The following is a 23,539-nucleotide window of genomic DNA, read 5'->3' as shown; positions in this document are numbered from 1 at the left end:
AGGGGCAGCCAGGGACAAGCAGCAAGTCCATTTTCTTGATAGACATTTGTCGACGGAGAATGTGTGGTGATACACCTCAGCCTACCATAGAGTGAGCCATTTTCAAATACAAAAAAGAGACCATTCATCGAAGGTTTTGGCGAGGGTTAGAAGGAGATTCGCGTATTCGCAATCCACTTGGACAACGGCGCACATTCCCAAAGAAACAGTGTTTGCACTGAGCTGACAAACAACTCGAATCGATCAAGCCGAACAAGAATACCTTCGGCCAACCTGAGCAACATGCAGCAGAAGACAGAGAAGCCGCCACGTCATGTCGCGGTAATGAACTCAGGTACTCGTGCCATCGTTGGACGTTAAGTGCTGTCGGCGACCAAAGAGAAGAGTAGATCGTCGTCGTTGACTGGCTGGGAGAGGCGACAGCGAATATGCATAATGTCCCTTGGCGACCACTGAAACGCTCTGTTTCGCTGCCGCGGCAGCGAATAGACTTTTCGAGCATGCTTCAAATCAACGGCACGTCCACTTCAAGTTCCATCCAAACCATGGAAGAGTTTCGTTGGCTAATCGTTGACTTCCTCGTATATCATCCGATATAGGTGTTTAAAAGCGACACGAGGACCAGGAAAAGCGAGCCAAGAAGTTGGGAGGAGTCATGTCATGGAAGAAAGTGGGAAGAACGAAAAATGATGATGATCTTGATGAATTGATTGGGCTCACGACCGAAACTTCGTCCCCACCTTGCTGCGTAGGCGCAGATGGCGTCATTTGAGGCGCAAGCGGATTGACGGCCCAAACAAACTAAACCCCACACAACTTGAAAGCCAATCTAATAGGATGAGAAATGAATGTAATAACCTTTTGAGGGCAGCAAACAACAATCATACAAAAAATGCAGGGAGAGAGAGAGAATAAACGAGCTGTAGTATCATCATAAAGGGTTTGGTCATTAGAGAGAGGGTAAGCAAGGGAGAGTGGTATTGTAAGCAGATAGCGAACGCAATGCAAGAAAGGTGAAAAGGGGAGGGGAAGAAAAACCGTCCAACCATCTATGAAACCGTCGCCTGGGTTTTGGTCGACCGCCGCGAGCCAAAGCGCATCTTGCCCTCCGACCGGCCCCAGGTAAATATCCCGCCTCCGCCCTCGCGCTCATTCGTGCTTCCGGCACGTGACCGGAACGACCAGGCGGACGGGGACACAGGCCGGGCAGGCATCCCGTCATGGCCCTCGAGGTGCTCAACAGGTGGGTGGTGGTGGTGGTGATGGCCAACGGTATGCTTCCCATCACAGCACGCACGGACATTCTCGAGGCCCTCAAACCCGGGATCTTCCATCGAATCACCGTGCAATTCGAAGTCGAGATCGTCTTCGTCGCCGGCGCCAGGGACATCAACAAACGATTTGGACGGGCTGTATGGACTCTCTGGTCCATTTCCAGTCCAGCGAAGGTATTCCATTGCCGGTGTACCCGACCGCTTTCCAAGCGACCCTCCAACAGATAGCTGAGATCGACTTCGTTGGCCGCGGGGAGTGGTATTCCAAGTGTCCCCTCTACGGGCACTTCGGGCACTGCGTTGACTCTGGGGACTTGTGTTGAGAGCTGGTCGTCGATCACCATGTTGCTCGTCATCTGTAAAATCAGACATAGGGCTTGGAGGAACCTGTAGACCACCGCTTGGGGGTGTCGAAACCCCAGGAGCACTCGGTCGAGCAAGAAGATATTTTAAGGCCTGTTGACTCGTAATCAGTGAAGATCTAAATAAGGGACAAAAGTAATCACGTCAAGCCAGATATCGTGCCTCTCTTTGGTTGGTGCAGTAATCTTCATTTCCCTTTGTGGCGTGGACACAACGACACTGTATTGGTACAGACCAGGTGGCATTGGATTCGGGTCTAGTACAGACCGAACACCCTCGATGTAGGCTGGCAAGACAATCAATCATCCTATTTGCGAAGGAAAAAAAACAAGCCACTTACCACTCTTGGCGCTAGATTCAGAAACGTTCGTCGATCCTGGGTCTGCCGAGCTCCAGTATAGCGTTTTGGTATACGGATGAACCCAGAAGAACCGTTTATGCCGTCGTTCGCCATAACCCTTGCCAATAGCCTTCCGTGTGTACTTGTACAGGAACTCGCCAATCATTGTTTGAGTGATCGCATGGATGATGGTTGGATCGGTCGCAGCAGCAGCATTCCCATTGATAGTTTTATCTGCATCCGCTGTCGTATTTGCACCGCGGGTCGGTGTCATGGGTGTCGACCCAGTCCGATTGGGGGGGCCAGTTTGAGACCGAGTCAACAAGAAGGGGTTGTGTTCAGACGACATAGAAGACCGCCCACTCCGTTCAGACACCAAGGAGACTTGTGATTGTTCTCTCCTTTGTGCATTGGCATACACTGCGGAACGGAAACTGCTTGTTGATGGTGGCTGACGTAAGCTACCTGGCGGCATACTCGATCCATGTTGTCGGACATAGCTACTTCTGCCGGCGCTTCCTGGAAGCATTAGGGCCGAACCAAACGTGGGCGTGGTTGCACGCTGAATAAGTTCTGCCGGTGGAGGGGATGAAGGACGGGGAGGTGGAATATCGTGACGAGGGATAAAGTTGGGCGGGGGCATACTGCCAGGTGGCGGTGGAAGTCTCGGAGGGGGTGGTAGTGCCATGGTCGGTGGTCGTGATCTGTCGATAACAGGCGGGGGCGCATCTGTCGAAGGAACACGTGACCGCGGCTCGTCATGGACCGATGAAATGGCAGAATCAATCGACTGCCTACGGTCGTCGATTGAGCTGCGGACAGCGCGAACTTTGTACATGGAAGTTGGTTCACGTTCCCTCGTAGGAATCGGCGACGATGTAACAGAAGGCGTTGGCGAAATAAACTGGAACCCTGGCCCTGGGGCGGCGCCAACGCGATAGAGATTTGGTGTCGGAGAAGAAGGTACCGATACCGGCGGCGGTGGCGGTGGAGGCGGCGGAACCCATTCTTCTGTTTGAATTGACATTTCCTTTGTGGGTTTCGGCGGTGGGTCCGCTTGAATAGCTTCTTCGACGACAATAGGAGGGGGCGGCGGCGGAGATTCCAAGATGGGTGTTTTGGGGTCTGTTCCTTGCTCAGAGTACTGCCTCGGGGGTGCGCTGTTTGCGTAATAGGATGAAGGTCGGGGCCGAATTCCTTGCGGAGCTTTGATACTTTCCTCCGCATCACTCCCGCCGTCAGTCATCGTCATTACAGAGTGGAAGTCTTCATGCGACGAGTGGAAATCTTCTCTTGAGGACGAGAACTCCGCAGCTGAAGCCGACCGGGCAGAAGTTGGTGAATGGAGATTTTCGCGAGAAACAAGACGGATACTTTGAGGCGCATCATGATAGTCGTCCATATCTGTTTCGCCTTCAGTCTCTGTCTCTGTCTCAAGGCCACCCTCGGTCTCTGTTTCTTCACCGTCAGAAGCCGCGGCGAGGAAAGTATTTCTGGAAGGTTGGCGACCCACCGTGCGAGGAGTAAGGGTTGTTCGACGCTCTCGCACAGGTTGTGGTGTTGTTTGTGTTGTGCCTTCAACACCAGTCCGCGGCCGCTCAACCTCCACAATCCTCTCAACAATCTTTTCCACGATTTTCTCGACTGGAACTTCGACAATTCTCTCAACCGGAACCTCGACGATTTTCTCCACAGGGACTTCGACGATCCTCTCGACCGGGACTTCGACGATTTTTTCCACTGTGACCTCGACGATTTTCTCCACTGGAACCTCGACTCTTTTCTCGACGATTTTTTCGATCGGAACTTGCACAATCTTCTCCACAATTTTTTCCACCGGAACCTCGACCCTCTTCTCCACGACCTTTTCAACAATCTTCTCAACGGGGACCTCGACAATTTTCTCGACAACCTTTTCAACAGGGACTTCCACAATCTTCTCCACAGGGACTGGAACAGGAACCTCCTTCTCGACAATGACCTCCCGCACAGGAACATCATCAAAGTCGGTCTGGCAGCCAATTTCGACAAGATCGGGCTTCGTTTCGTCCTGTTCTTCAAACTCGCCCAATTCAGCAGCAAGAACACCAGCCGCCTTGATGAGGCTATCTGGTCGGCCAGTTCCATTTGCAAAAGCACGACCGCGACCTCTTCTTGGCCTAGCACGCGGAATTGATGCTGGTGACACTGAATTGCGGAGAGGGGAGGAAATTGATGGTGTGCGTGAAAGTTCGGTGCCGTATGTAAACGCAGGGTCCATCCCGTTGCCATCCACACTTGCCCTGCGATCCAGTTCAGGCAATTCCACCTCTTCCTCCTCGTCTTGGTCATCAGCATCGACACTGTGACCCTGGAAGAACATCGACTCCTCATCGTCAGCATCTGTGAGGCGCATTGCGGGTACCGGAGGTGCATCAGAGTCAACAGAAAACGCGGCTTCCGACGCGGCTGGTGAAGCAGCAGCCATCCCAAGTCGTTGAACAAGAGACATTCCACCTCTTGCCCTTCCGCCGCGGCCACGGCCGTTGCGACTGCCTCCGACTTTGAAGGGAGTCAATCGTCGATTGCTCTTGTCCTTTTCCGCAATGGTAGCATCTGCTTCCTCTTCATCTTGTTCGTCGTTCCAGTCATCAGCAAGTCGACTGGCCATAGGGCTGGGCATAGGACTACCCCTCCGACCTTCCTTCTCGCGATGAAGAGTGCTTTTCAGCGTCGATATCTGGCGTTGGGCATGGGCCAATTTCTGTCTAAGCAATTCGACTTCGGTTTCGCCATTCTTGACAGGTATAGGACTGGCATCGGGAGAGTCGAGCGCGCCTTCATTGTCGTAGTCGTCAAATGCAGCGCGCCGGCGAGTGGAAGCACCACCAGTGGCAAAAAGATCGTCATCCCCATTTGCAGGTGTGAGGAAATCACCATTTACCCCGTTCGGCGTGACAGGTGAACCGAATTGTGAGGAAAGCAGCCCACGACGACCCGCACGAGCTGCCTCCGACTTGAGTTTGTCGACTGTGCTTTGGAGGTCGCTCTTGTCACGGACAAGACCCGCAGCAGTTTTGCGATGAGTAGCAACATCTGCCTCGTGCTTGGCTTTCATTTCATCAAGAACACCCGTAAGCCGTTCTGCTTCATGTTTCGCCGTTTCCGATGCCTGAAGGGAAGCTGCCAGTTGCGCAGCAAGCCTGTCAGCCTTGAGCGCTGAGGCCGCTTCGGCGGAAGTTACGACAGAGAGCTGCGACCGGAGTTCTTGCAGAGTTACTTCGAGATTCCAGTTTTCCTCCTTGTACTTGTCTACGTAATTTGGTTAGCAGTGACCAGAAAAAGGGTCTAACGATAAGAACATACCAGCACTAGCTTCTTGTTGCCGCAGCGCTGTCCGCATTCCCTCCAAGGTTTTCTCAAGATCGTCCTTCTCCTCTTTCATATCTTGAATCGCCTTATCCCGCTCACCCAGTAGGCTCTGTAAGCGGCGAACCTCTGTAAGAAGGCCCGAACCAATCTCGAAGGCAAACTCTGTAGTTCGATATTAGGCAACCAAGAAGCAACCGATGAGCTAGGGCAAACGAGCACTAACCGACATCGTCCGCGCGATGGGCGGCATTCTTTGCACGACGAGATTGGGCAGCAGCAGAACTTGCGGCCGGACCAGGTGTCTTGACGTTAGCGCGGCTTGCGTCAGCAGCCAACTGGGCCAACGGTTGTGGAGGTGGTGAGGGAGGCCGCTGTTGTGTGTTAAACTCGTTGTAATGGAAGGTATGCCACCCACCCTAGCCCCAAAGCCACTCGAGAGCTCAGCATTCTCTTGATCCCAGCCTCGCAACGTCTCAGCCAACTCCCGATACCGCTCCCGTCCTTCCTCATCAATCTGCTCGTCGTCTAACTTGTCACCATCTAGTTCTTGGAGCTGTCTGATTCGCTCCTCGAGCTCCATCTGTTGTGCCAGGACACGCTGGCCAAGCGTCCCTGCTTGTTGGAGTTGCTTCTCTTTCGCATCGAGGAGTGTCTGCAAATGGTACTTCATGTCGGCTGCAGAGGAGAAAGGAGTCGTAATAAGGCCGTCGAGGCCATCCGATGTGGACGCCATGGTGGTGGGCAAGGGCTGAGCGTTAGTACGCTTTGTGGCCCGAGCAAAGCGTAAAGGTTGGCAACTCCCCAAAATGTCTTCTCACGACCTCGTGACAAGCCATCACACTTTTCTTTCTTTCAACAAGTTGAACAACACTTCAACACCGTGAACGACTAGTTGACTACACCAAACCGATACTCCGTATTCCACGTAAACTCTCTCTTTGCGTCATCTGTGGCAAATAATCAGCGAAAAATTATAAAATTAGGGAACAGGACCCACAAATCTGATCAATGCCCCATTCTGGCGTGTTTATCGCATCCAGCCATCCCTCTTGTTCTATTGCGACGGTAGACATATACCCATACTGCTTTTCTGGTCCACCATGAACATTCTTTCGTGGCATATTGAGCGAAGCCGTATAGACCTGCACCGCCGGTTGGTCGGTCTTGATTGTCAACCTAGCCAATGGTCAGACCCTGTAAACAAGCTGTTAAGGCTTACTTTACGCCAGATGCCGCGCTATAAACCTCCATATTCACTCCAGCTTTCTCGTCATATATCCACGCGTTGTCGTACCCAATGAACGCTGGATCGCTGTCGAATGATGAACGAATGGTTCTTGCCTTCTTGAAGTCAAAGTTTGTGTTGGTGACATTGATTAACTGGCCAGTCGGGATCCTATTATTGTCGACATCGATGACGCGGGATGCTGGAATCTTGAGCGTATGGTCAAGCATATCGTCGCACCCAGCACGGAATCCGCAAAGGTTCCAATAGATATGTTGGGTGAGCATAATTGGTGTTTTCTCCGTCGCTCTTGCTTGGATTGATGTGCGCAAGATACCACCATTTGACACGGTATGTGTTGCCTATGAAATCCATGTCAGCAACGTCTACTTCCGGCGGGTAAACTTACGATAGTAGTGACGACCCCCGGGAATCCTTCGTCCGCATTGTCGACATGCCTGAATATCGTGTCAAGCATGCAAAAGGTGCGTTAAAACAACTGACCGGTAAACGATACTCGTCGCTGACACCTCTGCCACAGTCCAATTTCGTCGGTCCCAACCGTATATCCCGCCATGGATGGTCGACTTCCTCGCCCCGTCAGCGAACGTTCTAAACGGTATCCAAATTGAACTGACCTGTCCGCCATAAGCGTTACACGCCATGCGGTACACCCCCGGCCCCGCAGGTTGTGGGTCCTTCGTGATTGGTATCGAAAACGTGCAATTCTTGATGCGATTCGCGTAGCGGCCCACCACTGGCCCGTAAACAAATGTTAGTCTGATTCAACACGGCGAGAAAAAACAAAACTTATCATTACTGGATGCCCCGGATCGCTCAGCAGCCGCGAATTGTCGTCGTATCCCGGGACCACGTCCATGGGGACGCCGTGCTTGTCCTTGACCCACAACTCAGTCAACGTGGATCCAAATGGGACGAATTTGGCGGTAATGGATTTGTCTGGCGAGGTAATCGTATGCGTGTTGAAGGGCTATAAGAGAACAAACAAATAACCAAATTAGTCGGCTGGTAAAATTCGGCGAGTTGGAAAACTCGCGTAGGACACGGCGCGCGCAGCGCTAATTGCGGCCAGCGAGACGAGCAGTTGGGTGTACATTGCAGAGAGACCCAATGCCGAGTCACGTCACGACTCCAGTGATTAAGTACCCCGCGTTGGCCCACAGTTGATCTTGAGTTGATCGGGAGATGAGCGGAAGGTTTTTAAAATATTGATTGGCTCATAAGCGCCAGATTTTGGCTTGGATATGTAAGCCCAGTGCTGGTAGACAGTACTCAGAGATGGGCCCGAGGCTTTCGATTCATTCAATCTACCAAGGATTTTACTAGTACTTCGTTGACGCCTTTGGAGTCGACTGTAGATGACGTGCACGTGCATAGAACCGCGTTGCCCCCGGTTGATCGGGAGATCGACGGAGGTTTAAGCCGCGTTCATTGCAAAAACCCTTGTGCCAAAAAATGGTTGGAAAAACCGTTAACTTATAATGTCCATCATAGTATTTGTGCTGACGATAGCGAAAACGCTCAAGGTTGGATTCTTTCGCTAAGTACTTCAGTGGATGGGTTTACTTAGTTAGTTGTTGTGATCACAACACGGAGCCTCGGCGATGTAGCGGCGGACCGGCGCGCCGGGGTCCGCCGCAGTCCGCGTCGGTGAGCGCGACGCCGACCGGGCACGTGCCGTCATCCAACATTTTTGTCCGGATTCTGGTCCAACCTTGGTCGAAACTTTCAAAAAACTGTCCCTCTTGGTAATCAGGGGTCCTCGGCATCCTCGCAACACTACGTATCCTTCTTCTGATCTTCTGGTCTGAAAAGAGCGGGAACCTTGGTTGTGACCTCCAGGGCTTGGAGGGACTCCCACCAGGCTCCTATGTCTCCCCGCTGCTACCTCTTTGGTGGAGGGCGGAACCAACAGAGTATCGAATATACTACGGGTTCCCTTGGAGCCCGAGTTTCGACGTAAATATGTCGCACGACCAGTTCATCGCAACGGTTACGCAAGTTCAAAGCTGCGCAAGACCCGGCTACATAGAAACACTCGCACCAGATCGTGGTAGCGTCAGTTTGGCGATTGTCCCTCGTATATTCCTCCCTTCCCCTCAATCGCGCGCTATTGCCATCAAAAGCACGCCGAGCGCTGCTGCGAAGCTGGGACCTGGCTATTCAAGCGAGCAACGCAAATCCGTAGGCTTTTTGAACGGCGAACAATATTCTCGCACACCACAACGTGAAGGGCTCCCCCCCCCCCGATTTCTATTTTGGGCCATTTTGGTCGGCCCGCGCGCTCATTGAACCAGTATCAACTTTATCGTACGCGGAAGTCAATAAACAGCTTGCCGCATTCTTTCCTGAGGTGTGTCCTACTGGTTTCTCCAAAATTCTTCTAAGCTCTCCTTCTCATGTCCATGTCGAATCGTACAGTCCGAAGATTTCATGAAGGTACAGAAACTTGCAGACGCTATCACTATCGAAGCTACGACGTTTCATGCTGATGACAATCTCATGAAGAAGGCAATACGTCCCAAGATCGCCGCTCTCCAAAGTGATGGAATTCACTCTGCAGAGTGTAAAACATCCCTCAGACGAGTGCTTGTGAACGCTCCCCTCAACCTTCATGAAGGCCGAGTCGATGGGTACATGACTTACGACACATTTGTTACCCAATATGATCAAGACAAACTCGTGAGTGAGGGGGACGAAGTACATCAAGCGGCCCAAGGCGCCCAAAAATTCATAGAATATTTTCTGCGTGTATGTGCCAATTCAATCTCATGACCGTTGACTTGATGACTTACAGCAAGGATCGCTACCTCAACGACGGGGGCTCAGCTACCCAGCCGTGATCACCACTATCCGGCGACACGTCCTCACAGTCTCGTTTTTCATCCGAATCACTGAACCCGGTGCATCTGAGGCAACGGACAGATATGAATGGTCTTATGATCGAGTCGCGTCCATTAACCTTCGCCCTCCGGGTACAAGCACCAAACTCAACGACCAACATTCCCTTCGCTTGGCCCTCTTTTTTACACGTATAAATGCGTTGAATGTTCTGATCAGCAGACATTATCGAACCGCCACCGCCGCAACAAGCACGACATATTGGCCTTTGTGCAAGGAAGCTATGTGCTCTAACGATGCATTCTCTCTCGTCTATCAATCCCGTATTAACCCCAAAGACCCGCGGACGTTCTACGCGATGTATAAGCCAACTTCAGACGATCACCTACAACCCCGTGTCGTAGTGTGCAAACTCATTTCATCAAGGTATGGTTCGGCACTTCATACTCATCTTGCGAAACATCAGCTTGCTCCATCGCTGCTACATCTGAACCCACTTCCAACCCCTCTCAATTTCCGCTTAGTAGTCATGGACAAAATCGACGCAATCTGCGAAACTACCGGAAGCAATGTGAACGGGGAGCGTCGGCAGCAGCTGACCCGACTTTTGGAGATTTTGCGACTGAGTGGTCTTGTCCATGGTGATCTGCGGCCCCAAAACATCCTCTTTTCCACCGACGGAGTCAAAATTATTGATTTTGATTGGGCGGGCGCTGATGGTACATCCTATTATCCGTTGAATCTCAACGAGACTCTGGTCTGGCACAAGGGTGTCAAGGGGGGCAGTGCGATGCAACATGAGCATGACCGGTTTCAGGTGGATTTGTTGTTGAACCCAGATGGAGTCCACAGTGTCGACTTGAAAAACGACTAGAGTATGGTATAATGCCGCGCATTATCATCTTGTGTCCTCAGAGATTCAGAATCAAAGAACCTTGCTGCCCTATTGACAACTTTGAACACACTAGTCACCTTCAGTGATGCAAAAAATGTATTGGGTGCAGAGGTCAGGACATACATAGATGCAACATTATTGCCACATGGACGAGTCGGAAAAAGATGATTTAATGTCCAGTCAAACTGCCGACCTGGTATTCCAGCACCAGCTTCAAGTAATGGTCCACATCCCCGGAGCAGCTCTCCGTCAACAGACGCGCCAGTTCAACGAGGTCGGATGTTGCGTTCAACGCATCAGCATTCGTACGACCCAGCGCCGATATGCAGGCAAACATATTATTGAGGAACCTAGGTAAATCGTGAGGACAGGAAATAGGAGGGGGAAAAAGAAGCAGACCAAGGGAATGACTCGAACATAGACCTGTGCAGCGGGCTTTCTAGCGCCGAGCGATACAGTCGCATACCTTCCATCAGGGCCCGCACACCTTCAGCACGTCTGGCCAAACCAAGCAGACATCGTGCACGTGACGACATATATGCTGCTGCGGCCTCGACGGTGGAATCACCCTCCATGCTATCACATTCCTGCACAAGCTTATACGCCTCGTCGTACCTTCCCTGCTCGCACAACACATTCGCATGCGTATAAAGCACGTTTACGAGGTTTGAATTCGCAAGCCCTCGGGCCATCCCAACAGCCTCTTCACTCGCCGACAAAGCCTCATCATATTCACCAGCCAACAGAGCCCGTGCCGCCAGATTCTGCAATCCATCTGCCAGTCGCTTTTCGAACCGCTGATTAGGGATATGTGCCTTGAGTACTTTATGTAGTCCGACACCTTCCCTAATCGCCTGCAGCGCGGTAAAGGACGGAGGATGTGACGGATACAGAGACGCATTGAAAAGCGCATCCACAAGTTGCTCCTTCAAGTGCCAAGAGTCTGAATGTTCCGCTACTAGCTCCCGGAGAATGTCGACAGCCTTCTGCGCTGGCGCCGATGCCTGCTGGGCCTTCCCAACGGCGTACAAAGACGTGGACAAATGAAGGAGACTGTGGGCGTAAAGCTCTTTCGGAACGGACCCGGCTCCTATCTGTGCTGCTTCAACAGCAATACGCAGAGCCGCATCTTGCTGGTCATTGAGAACAAGCAGCAAACTCCATTGAACCAAAGCCCGGAGCAACGATGTTTCCAGCATCATCGAATGGCTTTTCGCAAGGAGTTTTCGGAATCGTGAAGCTGATTGGGAGGCAACCTGAAGTGCCAGAGCAGACCGGCCAGGGCTATCTGCAAAACAGAATGAGAGAGCACACAAAGTCTCGGCCAACTGGCCCTCCGTTCGCGGTGCTTCCCATTGTGGGTTGTTCTCGTTGATAACAAGGGTGTCCACAAGTTCCAGACATTTGTCTGCAACGGCAAGAGTTTCTTCAAGTTGGCCGACATTCCGAAGACAGACTGCCATGCGACCGAGAGATAATGCACAGTCCGCATCATCACCCCAGCCTTCGGCCCGAATCTTGACAGCTTCCTGAGCGGCCCGCAAGGACTCGGCATGATTGCCGGTTTCTGAAAGACCCACGGACAAGTTCATGAGCAAGATGGCTAATTTAGTTGGGCTATTTGCCAGCCCGCGTTGAGTGCTCACTGCCTGCCGAGCAAAATTCAACGCATCATTGGTCCTTCCTGACGCCAAAGCCAGACAATAACTCTGGACATGCAGGGCATCTGAGAGTTTTGATTCGTCCTGAATGGTTCTCCGCCGTAATTGGACCACTTCATCTGCGGTCTCCAAAGCCGCATCGACTTTCCCCATGTCGATCAGACATCGCGCCAGCTGCTCCAAACAGTCATCAAGTCCGTCGGATTCCTTCCACTTGCGACGGAGGTGTAGCTCTTCCAAAGAGGCAGCATGTGCTTGCTCAATCTGATTGGTGAGGAGAAGATGGCGGGAGTAGTTGTGAAGCGCGTCCGCCAATGATCGGGCATATCGAGGAGGATCATCATCAGCCAACGAGCGATAAAGGCCCACACATTCATCGGCAGCATGAGGCTCCTGCGCCGATTGGATCCTATTAAACCCGAACGCCAAATCATGCAAAGCGGCCGCAAGAACATGGCCACATTGCGGATGGAGCTCCATCAATTCCCGACTTAACGCTACGACGGCTTCGCATACTCTTACAGCCGAGGTATCGTGACCCAGACTCTGGACACACGTTCCTAGCTTTTGCTGAAGCAGAACAAGATGTGGCAACAACAGCGAAAAGTCGGTGTCGAGCAACGGCCGCAGTACCTCCACGCTCTCGTCGAAAAAGAAGAGCGCTTTTTGTGGTTTTTGGGAGGCGATGAAAGAGCCGCTAGCAACCAGAGATGCGGCAAGTTTGTAGGCGCGCAACGGCCGATTGACAGGGAACGATGTATCGAGGCGGCGCAAGCGTAGGGCCTCCTCCAGCTGCCTCTCGACATCGATATGGCGATTTGCCTTCCGGTTCTGAGAGATGACAAAGCGGCATTGGGTTTCCAGGATTTCCGCAAGATCTCCGATGAATACTGCCGGTTGGTTGTCCGCTAATCGTTGGAAGAACTTGACCGCGAGTTCCAGCTCTGTTTCTCGGTCGTCATTCCAGATCGGAGACTGCAGAGTAAGGTATGTCTCGCACAAGTGGCCGGAAAGTGCCATGAATGATAATCGTTCAATTAAAAACGACGCTCGGTCTTCGTTGCCAGCTCGTTTACTGGGCTTGCTTTTCCAAAGGTAGCTGAGGTCTTGCATGGCCTGAAGAATCGCACGCCTGTCGAAAAAGCTGAAGTCTAGTCGATCGCCAAAGGTGAGGGCCCATTGGAAAGAGCCTGGCGAGCTGAGTGGATGCTGTCCAACAAGTAGCTCCCAGTCGATCGGAGCAATGGTTTCATCCAACACTGCTTGCGGTCGATAGTCTTTGTTCTGAAATGCTATAGAAGCGTGTAACAGCTGTCCAGTGTAAATCGTCCTTGGCTGAGCACTACAAAGGAGGAAAATGAGCTTGATGCATTATGTGTCACGTGACACAATGATTACCGTAGCTTTCGCCTCTTGCGTGGCTGGAGCATCCGACGCAGAGAGCTGAAAGGATGCTTTTCTTCTTGTAACGCATCCCACTGTGATTTAAAATCACGTAATCGAGAGCGAAGGCGGAGACCTGCAGACGTCGCCTCATTCTCCATCCAAGACAACGGAACTGACGATAAGTTGGATGCAGCATCTGGTTTCAGTCCAGCGCCCCTACTTTTGCATTAGCCACACAAATATGAAGGCTCCGAGAGATGATCTGCGCACATTTCTTTGTGGCTTCCTGCGAACCAGACCTCTCTCACATCCGTCGCCGTCGAGCCAGTTCGTGACATACGAGAGGAGGCCAACGATGAAGCTCTCCTGCGAGGAACTCTTGATCCGGGAGTGGGGGAATTCCTTGCCTCCGAGCCTATTTTAGTCTCCACGCTTCCAGTGTCGCCTTTGTCGACCGGGGCTGACAACGGAGCAGTGTTTGGCGACTGGGTGATCACCGAGGAGCACTTTACTCCAACCTCGTCCAACGCAAGCGCCTGTCGAAATATGCATACACGTTCGGCCAACTTCATTGAAGGTTTCGGGCATTGGCCGAAGACAATCGTGGGCTGGGAAGTTTCCCTAAAAAGAAAGGTCAAATGAACGCAGCATCGAATTAACCGTAGTTTTACCAAACCCCGACAAAATGCACTTGAACTTTGCGCGCAAATGTTGATCGAAATTTTGCTGCTGCTTTGACGTCTCCTACCAAGAAAATCAGCCGGTCATATGGTCATCTTTTCCCTTGTCACGAACCTCGGCCATCTCGAGCTCGATTGAATATGTCGTATGCACTGATATCGTGTTGACAACAGGCATGAACGAAATGGCCTAAGACACCAACCTTTTCATGAAGCGCTGGTTTCCCATATCGACCAAGCCGACCTAAAGCAGAATTGTGGCTCAGTCCACCATAGGTAACATGGAATAATTTTGGTACCATATCAATCATTGAAGCAAGGGTTTGAACGGTGTATGCGCCATGCGAAAAACCTGCTCGACGGTGAGAAAAAAAAGGGTAAGGAAAAACCCTCTCACCAAACAAATATATCCGGTCTCCCTTGCGATAATGCTCACACAGCCAGCGGTATGCATTCATGATAGTCTTTCTGTGGCGCCTGGAGGACTTTTTGAGTCAAAATTTTGGATATCGCTGGGAATACGGACCAAGCGAAGAGCACATCCTTCATGAGCGACGGACCATGGCCAACACCAGAGTCGTAATAAGCGAGCTGGTTGTCGTTGGGCTCTACTAATATCTGCGTATGCAGTTCCAGAACCGTTGAATTCTACAATAAAGGATCAATATTTTGTGGGCCCTGCAATGGCAATGAAAGTGACCTCTTTTTTGGCCGCTTTGGACACGCTGTCGAGGGAAACCACAAGATTTCGGGAGCCTCTACCGCACTCGCCGCCACAAGGAACTCGACACGAACAATGTTCGCGGGAGGCACATGCACAAGCACAAGAGCACGAGTCGACACACCGACACCCGCATAAATGCGCTCGCCCAGGTGCAACGACGTCGGGCGGTTGTGTAGGTTTGAGCCGCGGAAGGGGTGATGGAAGAGATTGAAAGTTCATGTAGAAAATAAAGCAGCCCACAGACAGACAAACAACCTGCGTTTTTCAACCTTCCATTGAGATGTTAATTTGGGCCATTCAGCCACGAGGCAAGAGCGAGGGCGGTTCTATCTGGGTTCGAAACTGGATCATTCCGAATCCTGGTCGGCACAGCGGCCAACATCATCACAAACTCGTGGCAAACAACGTCCGTTTGGCATCGTATAAGGAACTTGTTAAAATGTCAGCAAGAGCTTCGTTGCACATTCGTTGTGTCCATACATGCAAACGCAAGTTCACTGTCCCTCAGCAGCCTCTTGCTCCATTATTTCTCGCTCTAGTCGTTCGCGTTCCGCCTGGCGAAGTCGCATGAGCGTCAGAGCCTCATAGTCTACACCTGATGCCACGTGGGCAGGCTCAGCAGGTAGTTCTGGCTGCAACAAAACCATGAGTTCTGCTGAAGCAATGGAAGCCGAGTCTGACTCACGAAAGAAGCTGGGAACGACGAAAACCCGGATCCTCTTGCACTTGGCGCAGTCTGGGGGAGTTGTGCTTCCATTTTTCGGGCTTGCGGAGAGGTGGTATTGGGGAGCGGTTGTGCAGAGAGCTTGCCCATCTTCTTCAGCCACCCCAAAATCGCGGGCTCTTTCCCTCCAACCCAGCCGATTTCAACACCATCTAACCCTCGATCAGCACGTCCACTGGCACACACAGCCGCAAAAGCATCTCCAATCTGCTTGAACGGCACGAGAGCAGTGACGTATTTTGGCGGTTTGTCAGGAGATTTTTTCGGCGCTTTCGACGAGACAACAATAGCTTCAGAGTCAGTAGCGCCGAACTGCGCCAGAAGGTTGGAGAGCACATCAGGCGCGGCAAGGTTCGGATGTGCAGACAACTTGAATTTGAGGCGGACTGTGGTATCATGCAAGTCTACGAGTAGTCATTTGGTCAAATCCTTCCCCAGCTGCAAGTGGCACACGTACCGAGAGACGGCGCCTCATCTTCATCATTCGGATGAGGCTGTTTGGCCTCAACTTCCTTTTGCCGAAGAGCATTCTCTCGTTCCTCTCGCATCCTCCGTCCAGCATCCTTGATCTTATCGTTATCCTCTCGTCTGCGCACTTCATCGACCTCCTGATCCATCTTCGTCTTTTTGAACGCCCGTTCACGTTCTTCCAGTTCCGTCACCATAGTCTTCCGTTTGGTGTCATACGTTTTGAAGCGAGCTTCGCGAGCATGCTTTGCACGGAGTTTGGCATCGAGCGCAAGACGACGCAACGGATCTAGCAGCAGTTCATACGCCTGCGTCAGCTCGTGGAACTTTTTTGCTGCGTCTGGGTCATTCCTGTTCTACACATTGTCAGAGTATGACTGGTCATATGGTATCCATACTTACACGGTCAGGATGGACCTTGCGAGACGTTTGTCGATACGCTGTCCGAATATCTTGCTCAGTGCATTGGTCGTTAAGGCTCAGCAGATCGTAAGGGTTGACCTCAATTTCCGCCATGAAGGTTAAGAGCAGAATATGATGGCATCGATCATGTCATCAATCTTATCGCTTTAACCCAAGCCGACGATAGCCTCACTCTGGGCTATCAGTTTCCGGGGAGCTGACTAGATGCGCAACTGCTAATAGTGAAGCCTCCAGGGTATCATCTTGCCTTCGTCATAATATTTCATTAACCCAGATTGTTATTCTAATGAAACAGGTGTCTTCGAAGTATGTCTACATGATACAAAAGGTATGGTTGATACAAGGGCGTTGGCGGTTGAATACAGTAGCGGTAGAGAGTTCGCTTCGAGGTCAAGGCGAAGGACGACGAGGTCCAGAGAATCGATATGGATGCATTCTGTCTCGGACTTCCTTGGCCAACTGCCTTTGCGGAAGCCGTAACTGAGCAAGCGATTGACCAGTCAAGAGGAAGCCCTTGCCGGGCTTGGTGGTTGGTGGGAGGACGATTACCGCCTCAGCTTCCTCGAAAGCGCAGGGAACCAAGGTGAGTTTCGTAGGACTCGATTGGGTACTCGCGTCGGAAGGAGAAGGGGACGGAGTTCGTGTAGAAGAGGACATCGAAACGCGTCGATGGGATTGCCATGTGCGTTGGGTCTGATAATGCTGGTCAGGGAGAGTATAGGAAGGAGTCGGAGACATACCATGTGTTCGTATGAATCGTAGCAAGTAGGATGAGACTCGGGCAGAAGATTGAGAGCGCGAAGAGAGGGAAGCGTTGGGCGAGCGGCGTAAGAAGACATGATTCGTTGGTAGTTCGTTATCCGCCGGGGTGGAGGGCCTGCCCTTTTAGTATTTGGTCGTGGAGTAGAAGATGAGGGGGTATAGGAGGAGGAGTGAGTGGGAAGTCGTAGAATCGTGGAGTTGCTTTATACGCAAAAGAAAGCATTGACCATTCGAAGTTTGTTTGAGTGACAGTCATTGTCCGTTGATCCCACATTGTCGAACCGACTTGAGCTTGCGATTAGCCGACAGAACAATAAATCGTATTCGTATGCATCTCGAGGCTTCAGACAGGGTGTTCCACGTGAAGGAGAGACAAAAGCTGGCCATGATGAGCCATGATGTTGCAGGTGAGGAACAGAAAAGCACGACACAGCCACCACATCTGCTAATTATGTCCACCGCCAACCTCCCCCAAAAAGTAACCATTGTGCGCCAACTCGCTTCCTTGCCAAGCCTCTGTCTCAGTGCCCAAATAGATGAAGGGCGCAGCGCCAGATCTCTCTGCTGCAACTTATCAAATTTTTGACGAATCCCATACTATCGGCAACCCGCTTCGTTGGATGCTCATGAAGAAGTGCGACCACGTCTTGTCTTGTCCTCCATATGCAGCCTCATTGACGCCAAGCTCAGCCCGAAAGTAGAGTTCTGTGGATATAGGTGAGCTCATATCATACCATTGGCTTTTCGGCTCAGTGTGTTGCAAGCGTCCCCCATCCTTCAGAAAACCTCATTCAAGTCCGAATCCAAATGTACGGTGAGTATCTGAGCTTTTTCATGGTACCCATTGTTTTCTTAAGTGCACCAAACAGACAATCTATCGTCCCTCACAGCACTTATCGAAGCTCTCTCCAACCTCGACTCACTCTTCTCAACCATCGAAACAAAATACGTCGATGATCTCAACGGAGGCGACTACGAACGTTGGGAGGAAAAGAGCTAGCGTTTGAGTTGTTCAAACTCGCCAAAAGTATTGTATGTTTCTTGTATTCCCCAAAATCACGGCTGAGCAAAAATGTCGCCAATTTCTTCAACCGCTTCAGCAACCCTCTCGGGGGGCTGTTCCTCATCGTCCTCCGGGCGCAGTCCGCGCCATCTCTGAACTTTGTTCTGCAAGAGCACCTCTATTTCTTCCAGTGACCGGCAATTGGCCAATGTGGTTCGAAACTTGGTGTACCACGGACGACGATGGCTGATATATAGCAAATCAGAACATGTGTGTACGCGCGAAGTAAAAGCTGACCACTGAGAATCAACGAAATGGCGGACATGTGTTGCCATTGTCGAAACGGTCGCTACATCTGGATACATCCTGCAGATGGAGAGGTATTCGAGGGAGATGGCGACCGGGTCGGGTGTGTAGTTTGCGAAGAGGCTTGGTCGTCTTGACAAACGACTCCGTCGCCAACAAAAATACTCACCAAGGGTTTCCAAGTAAGGACTCGCCCACCATAAGCCCGTCTGCGCCAGTGGTCTTGAGATTTGCCTCCAAATCATCCCATGTCCGAACGTTGCCGTTGCTGATTATGGGGACTCCTAAATTGTCTTTCAGGCGCTTCACCTGGGACAAATCGGCAGGCCCGTGTCTTCTGCGCTGGGCGGAGACGGTGCGTGCGTGTAGAGTAATCCACGAGACACCACATGCCTCCAGCCTTTCTGCCAACTCAAGCGTCTTGAATGCGGGCTGGCACAGACGGAGTTTCGCTGAAGTAGGGACAACGAACGATTTAGACATCGCTGCAACTGAACGCAGCCTATTAGACGAGAAAACATTATTGACCTCGTGCTACCTACCTATTTCCTCAACGAGCGGCCAGTCTCTCTGTCCCAACAAATAAGCCCCGAAGTGATTGTCCAATGCAGCTTGCTGAGGACAGCCAAGATTGAGGTCTGCACGGATTGATTCCGTCGATTCACGAATAAGAGGGGATTCAGAAAAATGGTACCAATCGCATGGCAATATTGCTGCAGTTTCCGACCACCTTTCACGAGTGTTTCTGGATCGTTTCCGCAGAGCTGGACGACGACGGGCTGGTCTGCTGAGAGTGGTTTGGCAGTCAAGTCTCGCAAGCAGAGTTCGAGGTAGTCTTGATCGTCCAGCAGCAGCTCGGGCTTCAGCATTTGCGTATAGGCAAGTGTTGCGCCGTATCTGTGAACGAGTTCCCTGAATGGCTGGTCGGACTGGTTCACCATTGGCGCGCAGATCCTGGATAGTTTTCCGGGCTCCATTATTCTCGATGATGCCTAATACTGTCACGATAATTCTGTTGCTGAATGTTGGTCAAAGAAAGGTTGAAGAAGGAATACTGTGATGCGATCACACTATGCATCACTGTCACACGTGACTCTTGACTCAAGTTTTGTTCAACTTCAACTTGTTGAAGCCTCTCTGCACCATACCAAACAAGCACTGGGACAAGTGCAATGCGCTCAAGCTCGCTCTGCCATATACACGTGTAGGTGTAGATTGTCATATGCATCTAACGAGGCTAATTGTCAACCACGCGGAATGAACCGACTCCGTTGGTTCATCTACCCTTCTCAGACCACTCAAATACTCACATATACCTATGTAACGGTTTCATTTCGGTTTTTAGCTGCTTACCGGTGCATCCACATTGACAATATGATGTCCGCAAGGTTCTCTTAGGGGTTTTCATGAAACTTATCAACATTGATGTATCCCGCTGACTATGTTTATCGGTTCCAGACTGGCAGGGCCCATGGCGAATTCTGGAGGACACGACGCGTTCCACAATCTTGGTGACAAGTTCAGGCTCATCCACCCTTCGGTGTCAACACAGTCGACTCATCAGAGTCATCTGGCTGTACTGTCTTGTTGTCGGACCAAAGAATATCGGTAGTCCTCGAGCCGGGCTCCGATGGGCCTTCGAAAAGTTAGGTCTGGTAAGCAAAGCTTATATGCGGGGCTTGACGAATCCTCAGGCTACAGAAAGTCATCAACGAAGATCCACTGGATTTTGGATGTAATCGCTGCGTCTAGAACGTTCTTCAATCTCACAGAGTTGTGCTGTGGACCGGTCCGCCCCAAGTGGCCGGCGCGCTGGCGAAGTCTGCAACTGTCTGTCAACGCAAGTTTAGTAGCTTAATAGATGAACAGACTTGAACAGGAAGAATCCAACAGCCAGACCACATGTCTGTGCTCAATGTGCCTCTCATCTTTTCATCCATCGACTTTCGCCATCGAAACTCTCATCGAATGCATCCAACATCCACTGGCCGAAAACGCAGTCTCGTCACATATGCAACTTCTCCAGCTAATTTTGTGTTCGTAGCTTGTTGGTTTATCAACGTTTGGTGCTTATCTTTTTCGGTGGGTTATTTCTGGATGAAGGTGTCAATGCTGCGGTCCCGTTGTTGGTATGCAGAGTCGCATCATCCTGCTGTCCGTCGAAAACCGTCGCAGATACAACTTTTTCGCCATCAGAACTCTCCGCCATCGGCACACAAGTCAAAACCTGCAAGACCGGTCTGGGCTCTTGTTCAAAATAGTCGGCTGGTTCTCAAAAAATCGAAAAGAAATATGGCACCACTCCTTCAAAGTGCTTCCCCATTCCCCAGATTTCCGAAGCGGATCCCCACCGCCTAAATTTGCAGATTACTATCTCGGATCGAATTCTGACGGTCAATTTCGAGTGCCCGTCAGTCTGCCAACGTGGGCCCTGAAGAGTCTCGCAATCCCCTTGATTATGGTCCAGGCTTACTTTCCTCAAGTCGTGGAGATAGCTGGTTGCGACGTTAATGCTCTGGCTTCGACCTGTTGCAATGACTCGTCAGTTTACCGCCAGTTATAGGCGGGAAGAGTTACCTCCTTCACAGCGTCCCTCGTTCCCATGTCCATCTTTCGGCTGCATGAACGGAAGGATCCAACTTCCTCTCACATTGAACCTGTTTGCGATCGCACTTAGCACTGTAACTTGTTCTGTGCGACGGACGGTGACCTCGGTTGCCAACTGGGAAGCGGTCTCTGGCGCTTCGTGTGCGGAGTCTTATCATGTCTCGGCTAATGGGCATTCTATTCGAGCTCCGAATACGCGTGGATACTATATCTTTCGATTCTTGGTTCTTTCACATATCCTGTGCCTGGTCCGGTCATTTGGGGAAGGTGCTTGTCCAGTCGGATTCCTTACCGTCTGCCTGCATTGCCCATTGTCCAGTCTCCGCCGGTCAATTGGTGCATGTAGATCTGGTTGTTAGTTTGCGGAAAGTCGCGGACCGCGTTCGAACGCCATCAATATTGGCCCCAAGAGCAGAAACGGCGAACTCGAGATGCTAAAAATGACAAGACCTCAACGCGGGACCGGACCGGAAAGCACCAAAAAAGTTGAGGGTAGCTATATATTTTTGTGACGTGTGGTATACATACAACAAGGATTCAATGGATGTCCGTGAAATGAAGAAACTCTATATGTCGCGCTTCGATGGAAGGCGACTTTTTGGGCCGAGGGGCAAGGGTCATGATGTTGACTCGTCGCTGGGGCCAATGACCACCTTGATGACTATGCGATTCTCTTCGTCTAATCCCCGTATTAGGAGGTCGAACGCAGAGCGAGTTTCGTTCAGAGTGAAGCGATGGGTGATGAGTCTATTGATCGGACCGAGTTTGCCGCTTGCGAGGAGATCGAGTGCTTCGGGGTATGTGTTGGCATATCGGAATGAGCCAATGAGGTCCACCTCACGAGTAGCTGCAGCTGAGAGCGGGAGAAGGACATTGCGAGACCCCATGCCGATTAGCATGACCTTCCCACCGATTGCTGCGGCCTGAAAAGGTGTTAGAGAGGACCGCCACTTGGAGAGGAAATTTTACATGGACAGACATCTGGATACACGGCTCGGCGCCGGTGCATTCGAACACGACGTGGAAGCCATCGGTGGCGCCGAACTTGTCGAGAGCTGCCTGAATATTTTCTTTGGCGCGTCCCAGAGCGTCGTCTGTCTTGTCGCCCATAGGTAAACAGAATGAATCGTCAGCGAAACCGTTGGATGTGGCAAAGTCCAGGCGAGCTTGATTGATGTCGACCGCGACAACCCGCGATGCACCTTTGGATTTGGCCACGGAGCATGCCAGCAGACCTATGGCTCCAACACCAAATACCAAAACGGTTTGACCTTGGGAGAGTTGACAGCGGCGAGAGGCATGCAATAGGACAGATAGCGGTTCGGCGAGGGCTCCATCGTCGAACGAGCATGCTTCTGGTAAACTAGGGGAACGTGAGCCAAAAAAGGCAAACGAGAAGAAACGGCGACTGACGGGTGGAGAAGATGGGCAGGGTGATTAATGTATGATTGGAGAGTGCCATCGAGGTGGGGGAATGTCTTGGCTGAGCTGCAGAAACGAAGGTCCTTGCAAAGGTTGTATCTCCCAGAGGAACAAAACGAGCATTTGTTGCACATGATACCCGCCTCAATCGCAACACGGGCTCCAACGCTCAGCCCCTTCACACCAGGCCCGACAGCAGTCACGACACCAGCCGCTTCATGCCCGAGTATGAGGGGTGACCGGAGCACAAAGTCGCCATTTCGTCCATGAGCGTAGTAATGCACTGTAAATAAAGGCATTAATGTGCGGTAGCGACAGCGAGGAGTGACCCACGATCACTTCCACAGAGGCCAGTCGCGAGCACTTTGACTTGGGCGAAACCGTGTTGAGGAGGCCACAATGTTCGTTGTTCAAGGCGGAGGTCTCGTTTTCCATGAAGAACGGCGGCTAATTGCGAGGAGAGTGCGACTGGCGACATTGGAACCGGGAGTGGTGGGGGGATTGGTGACTTGAGCCGGAAATCCAAGGTGCATTTTATTGCAGAGGGGGCACGGAGCTTCGGACCGGTGATGCGGATGTAGCATTGTCAGCCATAAAACAAGTTTCGGTACAGTCGAACAGCACCACACCACGAGACATTCGTTCGAATGCTCATTTCTCACCGCATTGGCACCGTCGTCGCTCAGCTTCGTTCCCAAATGACATCGCAAGTGACGTTTCCGACCAGTAAGTATCGCACGGCTGGGATGTGATTTGTTTTTTTTTGTGGACGACTGATCTTCCCTCCCAACTGTCATCCGGGATGAGTCGGTCCGTTCAGCGACAACCGCCTGACGCGCCCAGGTCGTTGCTCCATCAGAACAAGCAAAGCCGAGAGCGCGTGTTCAACAACCGAAACATTCGCCGTCGACGGTAATTCCCATAAGTAGAGCCGTCGCGGAAGCCACAAAAGAGGCTTCTCAAGTTCAGGTTCATGGAAGTGACCCTCTTTCTTGATCACAGAAATCTGCAGCCGGTCTTGTCTTGGAATCGAAGGATACATATAGCCGTAGGCAGCGGAAGG

The 23,539-nt window shown here is 51.5% G+C and overlaps 9 protein-coding genes across 9 annotated transcripts; 2 read left to right on the top strand and 7 right to left on the bottom strand.

Annotated features, from left to right (window-relative positions):
• Nucleotides 1–1,049: 1,049 nt before the first annotated feature.
• MIND_00145800 (PH domain-containing protein) lies at nt 1,050–6,061 on the bottom strand (the record flags this gene model as incomplete). Its single annotated transcript, XM_037358384.1, has 6 exons — nt 1,050–1,730; nt 1,781–1,923; nt 1,978–5,268; nt 5,323–5,490; nt 5,552–5,699; nt 5,744–6,061. The coding sequence occupies 6 exons, from the start codon at nt 6,059–6,061 to the stop codon at nt 1,050–1,052; spliced, it is 4,749 nt and encodes a 1,582-aa protein (XP_037226294.1).
• A 155-nt stretch (nt 6,062–6,216) lies between these two features.
• On the bottom strand, nt 6,217–7,296 carry MIND_00145700 (Galactose mutarotase-like protein; the record flags this gene model as incomplete). The annotated part of the gene is made up of 6 exons (XM_037358383.1): nt 7,192–7,296; nt 7,058–7,144; nt 6,963–7,011; nt 6,548–6,915; nt 6,326–6,504; nt 6,217–6,275 (listed from the first exon to the last, which is right to left on the bottom strand). The coding sequence occupies exons 1-6, from the start codon at nt 7,200–7,202 to the stop codon at nt 6,217–6,219; spliced, it is 753 nt and encodes a 250-aa protein (XP_037226293.1). The 5' UTR covers nt 7,203–7,296.
• A 1,711-nt stretch (nt 7,297–9,007) lies between these two features.
• MIND_00145600 (uncharacterized protein) lies at nt 9,008–10,289 on the top strand (the record flags this gene model as incomplete). The annotated part of the gene is made up of 2 exons (XM_037358382.1): nt 9,008–9,325; nt 9,372–10,289. The coding sequence occupies 2 exons, from the start codon at nt 9,008–9,010 to the stop codon at nt 10,287–10,289; spliced, it is 1,236 nt and encodes a 411-aa protein (XP_037226292.1).
• A 190-nt stretch (nt 10,290–10,479) lies between these two features.
• On the bottom strand, nt 10,480–14,980 carry MIND_00145500 (DUF2235 domain-containing protein; the record flags this gene model as incomplete). The annotated part of the gene is made up of 11 exons (XM_037358381.1): nt 10,480–10,660; nt 10,710–13,313; nt 13,370–13,573; nt 13,628–13,978; nt 14,029–14,101; nt 14,153–14,190; nt 14,241–14,281; nt 14,337–14,389; nt 14,435–14,514; nt 14,564–14,685; nt 14,738–14,980. 11 exons carry the CDS (start codon nt 14,978–14,980, stop codon nt 10,480–10,482), a joined length of 3,990 nt encoding a protein of 1,329 aa, XP_037226291.1.
• A 275-nt stretch (nt 14,981–15,255) lies between these two features.
• MIND_00145400 (J domain-containing protein) lies at nt 15,256–16,469 on the bottom strand (the record flags this gene model as incomplete). The annotated part of the gene is made up of 4 exons (XM_037358380.1): nt 15,256–15,393; nt 15,447–15,889; nt 15,943–16,309; nt 16,356–16,469. 4 exons carry the CDS (start codon nt 16,467–16,469, stop codon nt 15,256–15,258), a joined length of 1,062 nt encoding a protein of 353 aa, XP_037226290.1.
• A 297-nt stretch (nt 16,470–16,766) lies between these two features.
• MIND_00145300 (uncharacterized protein) lies at nt 16,767–17,215 on the bottom strand (the record flags this gene model as incomplete). The annotated part of the gene is made up of 2 exons (XM_037358379.1): nt 16,767–17,069; nt 17,117–17,215. 2 exons carry the CDS (start codon nt 17,213–17,215, stop codon nt 16,767–16,769), a joined length of 402 nt encoding a protein of 133 aa, XP_037226289.1.
• A 308-nt stretch (nt 17,216–17,523) lies between these two features.
• Nucleotides 17,524–18,138, top strand: MIND_00145200 (RBP11-like subunits of RNA polymerase; the record flags this gene model as incomplete). Its single annotated transcript, XM_037358378.1, has 5 exons — nt 17,524–17,625; nt 17,675–17,772; nt 17,829–17,855; nt 17,903–17,952; nt 18,008–18,138. 5 exons carry the CDS (start codon nt 17,524–17,526, stop codon nt 18,136–18,138), a joined length of 408 nt encoding a protein of 135 aa, XP_037226288.1.
• Nucleotides 18,139–18,194: 56 nt separating this feature from the next.
• On the bottom strand, nt 18,195–19,424 carry MIND_00145100 (FMN-linked oxidoreductase; the record flags this gene model as incomplete). The annotated part of the gene is made up of 5 exons (XM_037358377.1): nt 18,195–18,387; nt 18,439–18,570; nt 18,617–18,938; nt 18,990–19,085; nt 19,142–19,424. The coding sequence occupies 5 exons, from the start codon at nt 19,422–19,424 to the stop codon at nt 18,195–18,197; spliced, it is 1,026 nt and encodes a 341-aa protein (XP_037226287.1).
• Nucleotides 19,425–21,671: 2,247 nt separating this feature from the next.
• MIND_00145000 (PKS-ER domain-containing protein) lies at nt 21,672–22,960 on the bottom strand (the record flags this gene model as incomplete). The annotated part of the gene is made up of 4 exons (XM_037358376.1): nt 22,810–22,960; nt 22,468–22,759; nt 22,024–22,417; nt 21,672–21,977 (listed from the first exon to the last, which is right to left on the bottom strand). Exons 1-4 carry the CDS (start codon nt 22,952–22,954, stop codon nt 21,672–21,674), a joined length of 1,137 nt encoding a protein of 378 aa, XP_037226286.1. The 5' UTR covers nt 22,955–22,960.
• Between the last annotated feature and the right edge of the window lie 579 nt (nt 22,961–23,539).

Source organism: Mycena indigotica, assembly GCF_014461135.1.
Source record: "Mycena indigotica strain 171206Taipei chromosome Unknown Mind.scaff0001, whole genome shotgun sequence".
NCBI lineage: Eukaryota > Fungi > Basidiomycota > Agaricomycetes > Agaricales > Mycenaceae > Mycena > Mycena indigotica.
This window is presented reverse-complemented; position numbering and strand designations above follow the sequence as displayed.